The 10,307-nt window shown below is 39.4% G+C and overlaps 1 protein-coding gene across 1 annotated transcript in view; it reads right to left on the bottom strand.

Annotated features, from left to right (window-relative positions):
• Positions 1-7,471: 7,471 nt before the first annotated feature.
• Positions 7,472-10,307, bottom strand: part of LOC137096183 (collagen alpha-1(XXIII) chain-like) — a 251,519-nt gene continuing 248,683 nt past the window's right edge. Inside the window, exons 3-4 of the mRNA XM_067464801.1 lie at positions 8,456-8,500; positions 7,472-7,683 (exon numbers count right to left, since the gene is read on the bottom strand). Of these exons, the coding sequence (XP_067320902.1) occupies positions 7,472-7,683; positions 8,456-8,500 (257 nt within the window). The remainder of the gene's footprint in view (positions 7,684-8,455; positions 8,501-10,307) is intronic.

Raw genomic sequence — 10,307 nt, 5'->3', positions numbered from 1 at the left:
TAGTCTGTTTGTTATTGTTTTTCCAGTCACTTGCAACTGAATAAAAATTTAGGAAAGGAGAAATGAGATTAAAAACTACCTCACCGAATGCAATGCTGAGTGGTTGCTCAAGCAAAACACTGTAACAAATCAACTATTAGAAAATATATGTTTATAGGGTCTAATACACAGATTGTGTGGGAGGAAATAGAAAGGGTTGTCTATCTCTTATTTCCTGGAATTGCCATATGCCCATCATCCCTATCTCACTATCTGATCTCATCTCTGCTTCACACCTCGTTTTCTATATCTTTGCTGTAGTCCTTGTTCAGCCATGGGAGTTGGAACGCTGTTGAAATACTGCATATCACATGCAGATCTGTATCCAGCTTCTCCCCAATCCACTCTCAAACACTTCCAACACTACAGCTGTGTACTTCAGGGGAAATTGGGTTACTACATACCTGCTGACTTGCAGGAAAGCTTATAAGTAAATTACTGATCCAGTTCAGGAACTGTCAGTAAGCTTTCAGAGAACTCCAGGGTACCACATAACAGCATTTCAGAAAACCAATATACACATAGCGATCATTGTCATTCATTCAGCAAGCAAGGAAATAATGTTTTATATAAGTACTTCATGTCTGGATAAGATCATATTTCCCAAATGGTCATTTTCATTTTCAAGCATCTTGAAGCCATAGCCCCATTGTAAACCCAACTGATGTGAAAGAGCAATCTCTTTCAGAAAAGGTTACCCCAGAAAGGTCATTAATAAAGGGAAACCTGCACTTCAGCAGCTAATGCCATGAAATGCACATTACGCTCTTAAGGGACATATGGAATCAATCCAATGAAGCAACCAAATTGCTACCAGAAATATGTCAAATGGATAATGTACAATCAAGTGAGTCAATAAACAGCATTTTCAGATGCTAGCTGTATATATAGTACACAGTGGAATACCTTTACTATCAATGTGGTTTTTCAAAGATATAAGTAATATATTGAAATTTTGGGCTGTATGAATAGCCCCTTTCTAGATTTTTGCACACATATATCATCAGTTAATATGTTATGGTTGCAAAATGATTTAATTTAATGTTTGCAGAAGACAGAGCTGTGTGAGTGTGTGAGTGGGTGGGGGAATAAAAGTAAAAATAAAATAAGATAACTGATAAAGGAATTCAGCTATCAGGACTGTTCTGCATCTGCTGGATGCAATACAGAAATACATGGGAGACTGTCCTTTTAGTTGTCAACAACATGCCTGGAGTGAAAGGAGGATTATAGAAAGTAAAGGCACCTTGATGTCTCGCTTCTGCTCATTAGTTAGGATGGTCACTTTGTGTACACCATAAAAAGATTATAGTAGAGCAGAGATGGGCAACTTCTTTTGGTCAGCAGGATCTAAAATGTTACTCAACTTTCTATATTTCTGGAATATGGTTTTTGTTGTTGTTATTATTAGTATTCACTTTTCACGTCTGCTGGTATGCAAAATATGCTGCGTGACTTATTAAGGCTTCAGAATGAGAGCCAGTTCAAATGTTTAGAGATACTGTGTGATACAAAATGACCTTCAATAAAACAACAATAAAATTATTTCAATATATCAAAACAAAGGGAAAAAGAGAATAAAACTGGCTGAGGAGATAACTGGACAGTGTTAAAAGACAGAAATGGGTGTGGCGGAAAAACTGAATTCTTTATGTCATCTTGGACATAATACTAACATGCTTTGCTACAGTTTGAACAAATCTACATGAGCTTCAGTTTAGAAACCCTCCATGCATAGTCTTTTCTAGGACAGCTGAAAGCAGATCAGAAACAGTTCCCTTGGACCAGTAGCGCAGAAGGTGTCTGATGTTTTTTGCACTCCAATATAAACTGGGTGATTTTACACCAGTGGTCCCCTTATGTTTTTTCTTCTTCTCATGTCAGGAGTGATTTGAGAAACTGCAAGTCACTTCTACTGTGAGAGAATTGGCAACTATGTTGCCCAGGGGATGCCCATATGTTTGTTGTTTTACCAACCTTGCGGGAGACTTCTCTCATGTCTCCCATGGGGAGCTGAAGCTGACAGAGGGAGATCAACCTGCTCTCCCCAGATTTGAACCACTGACCTGTCAGTCAGCAGTCCTGCCGGCACAAGGGTTTAACCCATTGCGCCACTGGGGGCTCCATTCCACTATGGTGTTAGGCAGTCTTGGGTACTATAATTTACATTCCAAAACTAACAATTAGAACCTAGTGGCACTATCCTGCCATGCATGTCCAGTAAAATCAAGGCAAATCTTGCAAAAGGCAACATGCAATCTTTTTCTGAACACAATTTTTTTATCATGTTCTTCTACAAATATTCCAACACATGAAGGAATAATTTGTCATGATGTGAGAAGGATATGCAGTGTTCCCTCGCTGTTTTGCGGTTCGCTTTCTGCGGACTCGCTGTTTTGCGGTTAGGGTTTAGAATTAATATTCTAAACCCTAACCGCAAAACAATGAGTCTGCAGGCTCCATGGCTGCTGGGGCAAGTTAGGGAAGCTGGCCCTGGTCAATCTAGGGCAGAGCCTGCCATTGGTTGGATTGGCCAGGACCAGCTTCCCCACCTCGCCCCAGCAGCCATGGAGCCCTGGGCAGCCCTGCAAAGCCTGGCCAAGTGGTGAGAGACTTCTTGCCGCACCGGAGGCTTCTGGAAAGAAGATGCCCCCTGCAAGCAGCATGGCCAGTAAGTCGGCAAGGCATTTCTTATACATATATACATATATAGAGAAAGGGGGGGGGGAGTGTCCCTACATCATGGTTTTTCACTTATTGCGGGTGGTCCTGGAACGTTACCCCCGTGATAAGTGAGAAACACTGTCATTGAAATGAAAGTGATTTGCCCGTAGGAGAGGAAAATATTTGATGACTTTCTGAGACTTAACATGGGACATATTTGCAGCTTTCTGGAACCTATTACATTCTATCCCACTCCCACAACTGTAAAAATACAATTTATACCTGGCACCTTAATACCAGTTGGTACCGCATATGAAGAAGTGGGTTTAATATGCTCACATGTTTAAAATAAAATCAAGTTAGTCTTAAAGATGCTGCCATGTCTTCTTTCCCTCTTTTGCATGGCAGTGTGATAACACATCAAGAACAATGGATCCATTATAAGGAATCCTGGGCTTTGGTGAATTTTTGAGGACTGGGCTATGCCACTCTTCTGAATGACAATTTCCACGGTCCCCTTTTGGTGATACACTATGGCATTCCGTGTACATTGGGAAATGTATTCAGGAAAACAGACCAGAACTATTCAGGAAAATACACTATCATTCTTCATGATTGAGTCATTACAATTAAACTGTTGCATGCAGATGTACCTTGAGTCTAAACTATATAGTACTGTTCAGTGCTGAAAGAAAGAAAAGTAGTGCATAAGGCAGAAGACGTTCTTGGAAGGTCAAATCGCTTTGAGAAGGGAACAGCTGTAGCAATTGGGCCTTTGCTATCTCAGAAAGCAGCTGTGTTAAGACCAGGAACTAGGATCTTCCTTTATCCCACCCTTTCATGTGCTACAACAAATCTCTCTTATCTTTTCTAGCCCTAGCATTAAGAGGGGAAGAGAGGAAGAGACATTCCTTTGAGAATGAAATGTTTACCACTTGATAGGTGATAATTGCTTCATAGCAATAAGGGTAGATTGTTCTCTAAGCTGTTTTACCATTTGTCTCCATGTTTGCATGTTACCCCAGGGTGGCTTTGCTATTATAAAGAAAAATAACACTAAAAAGAGCTAAAACTTTTTGCCATCTGCCAACAATATCTCATTTTGGAAATCAGCCTGAAACACAAGATAGTTTGGTAATTGTGTCAAGGATTATGAATGGGATTGATACATATAATTTCATGTCTTGTGCTAAATGGTATAATAAGTTGGCTGTGAACATTGGGACATATAGGGGGGTTTTCAAATAAAAAGCTGACACATAATTCCAATATTCCAGCATTTATCTGGAAGCTGTGAAGTTATAACCACATAAAACGTTTAAGAGAAGATGCTATCACACTAACTAAACAAAATGTTACTGTAGCAAAAGAGCAAGGGATTTGTTTCTGTGTGGCAAGTTTCTGGAGCAAATATACAAATATAGAAGCAAACTATCTATGATAGCATATGTTGGGCTGCCATGCCAAAACTAATATACAAAGAGCAATGCGCAATGGTTAAGCTGTCTTAAAGATAAAGCCAAGCATTCTATAGAACAACATTACAAAGCGTTTGCCTGAGTGTACGTTTAAGTTCTGTAATAGTGTATTATGCTTGTCTAGTTTTATATATGCTTTTTATCTCTGCTGGAGAAATGTCTCACTACATCCATCTGTTTAAAGATATGTCATATAAACCTCTTTGCCAACAAAAGTATAATGGAGCCCTCGTTTTTCTTCCCAATTGAAGAAACAATATAGCTGAATTATATTAATTCTTTACACTTCCTTTTCTCTCAGTGTAGCTTGCAACTTGATATCCCAGAGTAGTATTTTACTGTTGCAGATTAATGACAATTTGATGGTTAAGTCAGTGAATTGAAACATGTAAGACATGTATCCCACTGAAGTGTATTGAGGTTTGGGAATCAGGGGGCACACTGCTTTAGTTGCTCAGGTTCTGTCTTTCTGGTATGTTCCAGATAGAACATTGAGGATCACTACTTCTTCAAAATAAGAGGGTGCCTTCTATACCAGTACTGTTTAACATCTGCATGAAACTGCTGGGACAGATAATCTGGAGGCATGGTCCAGGATGTTATCGGTTTATCAATGACACCAAAATATCCTTCTCAATGTCTTTAATTTTTTTTTTTGGCTCAGGAGCAACTTCAGAAACTGTAAGTCACTTCTGGTGTGACAGAATTGGCTGTCTGTAATGACGCTGCCCATCTGCTCCCTGCATTTGAATCACTGACCTTTTAGTTAGCAGTCCTGCCAGCACAAGGGTTTAACCCACTGCGCCACTGGGGGCTCCTTCCATGTCCTTATAAATACCATCCATCAAGGATAGTGTGTCTCCTCTGAATAAATGCCTTGAATAGATAATGGGCTGGATGAGGAAAAATAAACTGAAACTGAACCCAGACAAGTTCTCTTCTATTAAAGGTCCTAACTTGGGTTGAGGATAGGTCAAACAATCCTGGATGGCATTACACTCCCCTTGAAAGACTGTGTTCACAGCTTGGGAGTGCTTCTGGATTTGTTGCTTCAAATTATACCCCAGTTTTATTCAAGAGTGCTTACCCCCAGCTTCAGCTGGAGGATCCAAAGATGGTCAGGCAGGCACACACAGGTAACTTCTGCAATGAGTTCCACATTAGGCTACTTGTTTGTCACGTTTGGAAACTTTGATTAGTTCAAAATATGGTGACCAGATTGGCTATTGGTATATCTAAGAGTGATATACCAAAAACCAATCTGACTACCATATTATGCCTAGCTACGTTGAAATCACTCCACTGGCTGCCAATTAATTTCAATTGTTACATTTAAAGCTTTCCTTGATTTAAGTCCAGATTACTCCTAGGAATCACCTTCTCCCATATTATCACATCATACAGTAAGGATATCTGGTGACATTTACTTCCGTCAGCCATGACAAAGCTAACAACTGGCATCCAAAACCATTGGCTGTGCAAAATTAAATAGCTTATTCTCCTGCATTTTTCTTGATTCTAAGATAATTTTCTTACAATCGTGTTCTGATTCCTGCTTTTGTATTCCAGTCAGCTATGACTGACACAGAATATTTCAATTTATTTTTCTTCTGCCTCTGTAGCTAGAACACAAACTTGGATTATGGTTATATTAATGGATTTTCCCTGAAGCCTTAGTGATATTGTTCAGTCAGACATTGTTGCTACTAAGAGGTTGCAACGTGCTTTATCTAATTTGTTGTAAGGATCAATGTTGTTTGTGCTATAACTTTAAGTTGCTGTAAGGTTCAAGGCTGTTTGTGCTACAGCTGTTTCAGTTAATTGAAGAGTTAATTGAGAGTGTTATTTTCATGTGTATAAAGATAGCTACTGTGTGTTTAGTTCTTTGCCATTGTGCGTTTATGCTATTGTGCATCTATGCCTCTGTGCCGTTCTGCTTTGTGTAAGCCGGGGACTATGCTGCAGATGTCATGCGAAGACACAGCCATGAGAAGAGGACAAGGATTCCTGCTTATCTCAGCTGAGTAATGATATCTCTCAGAAGATATTGTTTCATGTTACTTTTGTGGAAACAGCAATCCTGCTACTTTGTTTTTGTATGCTGCCAATACTACAATATTTTTCTTTTCTACTTTAAGCTGAAGTCTCATGTGTTTTTCTTTTATGAGCCAATTCATCACACACACAGTTAACTGGGCTAGAGTCAATCTGCATGCTACTCATGCTAATGCATGACAGACATTGCATTATATCCTTTGACCACCTTTGCTATATCTCTCCTCACTATTAATGCCATCCATTTTTTCTTAGGTTTTTATTTCCTGAATAAAATATTATGAATTATCTGAAACAAAATATCCCATTCCTGTCATTGATAGCATGGGTGAGGATGTTGAATAAGAGACCAGCTAGGAAAAGCATCTCCCTCAACTACACTCAGGGCCCTTCCACACAGCCCTATATCCCAGAATATCAAGGCAGAAAATCCCACAATATCTGCTTAAACTGGGTCATCTGAGTCCACACTCAGATAATCTGGGGCTACAAGGCAATGTGGAAGGGCCCTCAGAAGCAACAACTACTCTGCCTGCTGGCCAAACTCAAGAGGTTTATATGGAGCAGGCTGAGGAAGAGTTAATTGTGTCTTCCTTTGCAGATAAAAATCACAGCTGAGGCATTCAGCCAGAACCGCTGAGGGGATGGCCAGCCATCAGGATCAGCTGTGAAAGCAGAATTTAAGAGGTTGCAATGTTTGGACTGCTTCATGACTTTGGATCTGTGGATACAATTTTGTTGGGTAAAAGTTTGGTAACGGGATTGACTCAAGGCTGTTTTATGGCTCCTCTGTTACTTGTTACTGTTGAGGTTTGTTGTTACTGAGAACTAATTGGCTAACCTTGGACTGTATGACCACTTTGTTGGTGATTCCAAAGTGAGGTACTTGACAATTCCTGTCCATTCTAGCACACTCATCCTATGCATTGCAATGCTCATATGTTCCATTTCTGGTTCTTCCATGTCTAGCTTCTCCCAATTCATGCTAATCACATGCTGTGTCCCTATAATATATTTGTGCAGCTTGGGCTTTTCTCTCATCCCTGAGCATACAGTTGAACAACCTTTCAACTTGATTCCAGTTGCTTCATTAGTCGCATAACTAAATCAGTTGTCCTCTACTCTAACCAGCAGTGTATTTGAATGCTTTCCAACCTGGGAATTTCATCTTGTGGCATATCTCTTGTTTAATTTTGGGTTGTCTCATCATGTGGTAAAATACATTCAAAGGGGGTTCAGCATACCTCACTCTGTGCAATACCAACAATGTTATCTATGGTGCCATTGTTCATGTCTCTGAGAGATCCTCTGCCATCATCAACCTCACCTCCCACAGTACTGCTGCTCCTCAGTAGTTGCTGGGCACATTTTGTCAAGTTCTTAGCAAAAGTCTGTCTGGCATAGGAAACCCTGCCAGCAGCACTGCTGCCATCAGCATAGCTTCTTGCTTCACAGGAATCCATAATCCCACCATCATGGAAAGGTAGTGCCAAGGTGGTGGAAAACAAATCACAGCTGTAATTTCCTCTAAATCAAGATGGCCTGGCCTATTTTAAGGGATAATAAACACCTCCTGGAAATAAACATTCTTACATTTATTTGATAGTGCTGCAGTGAGCAAGCTTTTATTGTGAAATGATGACCTATTATGTACTATGATGAATGGAGTGCTTACAGCGCATTTGTGAAAAGAGTGTTTTTCAGCTGATTTTTAAAAGAATCATTGTTTATGAACATGAGGAATGGACAAGTCCCAAGGTGGGGGGAGGGCTCCATCAGGGACCTCGAAGGACTAAACCATCTTTCCTTCCACACTCCCACATCACCAAATGGGAGAAGTAAGTCTCCAGCGGCTAATTATTCCTCATTTTAATCTGAGATACTTTCAGATCCCCACATATTCTTAAAGCTTCCACCAACCCTTTTGTCAAAAAAGGAAATGAACGTCTTTGTACTTCTGTTTTGAAAAAAGTGAGGGTGTTCATATAAATGCCTCCAATTGAAATAAAATGACCACTGTAGTTGCTACTGTCACTGGAGATGAATCAATGCACCCCCCCTCCCCACTCTGCTCCTCCAATACTTTGAGGGAGGGATGTCTCCGAAGGGCAAGGGAACCTTGGGACTCAGAAAATTGTCTTGGCTTATTGGTTGCACTTTATCTGTTCTCAATATATATATAATCTACTATAATTAATTCACAAGATATAAGAGCTTACCTGGCTCTCCTCGCCGTCCAGGCTTTCCTCGCCTTCCTGGTGGACCTGTAAAAGGGAGAGGGAAAAATTAATTCATATCTCACTCATCCACATTTTAGAGAGAACCTTTCTATCAAGGTCCTGACCATGTAAAGGCTTGTGTCTCTTTAAAGATTAAACCAACATCATGGGATGAACCTATGGAGATCAGTATGCTATTCAAAGAGGTGTAAAGGTGTGCCACAAGCCAAACACAAAGAAAGCTTTTCATCAGGGTTATACAGTGGCTATGGTGTGAACAAACTAAAAGTTGCTTCTTAATAACAATGCATTTCTATAATGAAGTAACTCTCATTTTAAAATGAAAATTAGGGAAAGTATTTTTTTCATACAAAGGAAAACAATTAAGCCCTATCAATGTGAACTAATTTTTATATGAACAGAACCCCCCGTGGTGCAATTGGTTAAACCCTTGTGCTGGCAGGACTGCTGACCGAAAGGTCGGCAATTCGAATCCAGGGAGTGGAGTGAGCTTCCGTCTGTCAGCTGCAGCTCCCCATGCGAGGACATGAGAGAAATCTCCAACAGGATGGTAAAATATCTGGGTCCCCTAGGCAACATCCTTGCAGACAGCCAACTTTCTCACACCAGAAGCTACTGGCAGTTTCTCAAGTCACTCCTGACATTGAAAAAAAAAACTTTAAATATTTATTGAAAGGACACTGAGCTATGATTTCGTAACAATTCTTTTGCAATAAAGCTTCCTCTACTCTTACTGAGATGCATGAGCCCTATCCAAATGGATTTCTGCTCATAGTGCAAACAGCCTGACAAAATCCTCTAGAAGAACAAATTTCAGTGTGTGTATGTTGCGGTTGGAAGGATGAAAAATGTGTGCAGTATCCAGATTCCTTACCCCTTCTGCAGCAACATTCACACACACACACACACACACACACATCATTATAGCCTATAAGTCTAGTTCGCAATTTCCTTATTCAGCCAAGGAGATGTGGAATTCTTTTAAAGGTGGTGGCAGCTCCAAAGCTTTTAGAATTAGGTTCTAAACTAAGTGTGGCAGGTCAAAAAATTACCTTTTTAGAGCAGACAATTAAATTCTTTCTTATAGCTGCCTTGCTTAATCTTAATTGTATTTCACTTCAGTAATAAGTACAATTTAAAAGCAGATTTAAACTTACCCAAATGCCTAAGAATGGATTTGCTCTGATGTGTCTACAACAAGAGATTGGTACTGTGATTATGTGACGTCTACTATAGTTGCATCCTAGGTTGGTTTCCATTAATCAAAAACTAGTTCTTAAGTGAAAATGTCACCAGAACAAATGTGACCTAATTTTGTGAAAGCCAAAAAAGAAAAATGTGGGAAGAGTGCGGAGATAGTCCTGTTCCCAATTTTAGGGGGATGTGCAACAAAACTGGTTGTAATTTACTGCATGCAAGAATGTATAGTGTTGTTTTGTTTTTAATTTTCCCAATATTTTTTAGCCTATGATTAATGTTAAAATTGTGCTCATTTTAATGTCTTGTTTACTAGGAATTCAAAGAAAACTGGACTGACAATCATTTGATACCATAAGATAACTATATATAAACAATTTCTCATAATAAGGTGAAATATTTCCATTTCTATTGCTTTCTTGTTAGTAATAAGCTCAATAATGCTATGCAATAACATTATTTAGGTGGAACATGACAAGATATTGAGGAGTAGGTTGCCTTGTGTTTTGAATTTGAGCTTCCCTTGCAAAATGAAAACTCATAAAATGTGAATACAGAGCAAAGTAGTATTTCACTAATCACACAGTACTTTTAATAACTCCTTCCATCTTTTTAAAAAAGTAGTAGATGCGTG

Source organism: Anolis sagrei, chromosome 2, assembly GCF_037176765.1.
Source record: "Anolis sagrei isolate rAnoSag1 chromosome 2, rAnoSag1.mat, whole genome shotgun sequence".
NCBI lineage: Eukaryota > Metazoa > Chordata > Lepidosauria > Squamata > Dactyloidae > Anolis > Anolis sagrei.
Note: the sequence above shows the minus strand (reverse complement) of the source record. Positions and strands in the feature narration are given on the sequence as shown.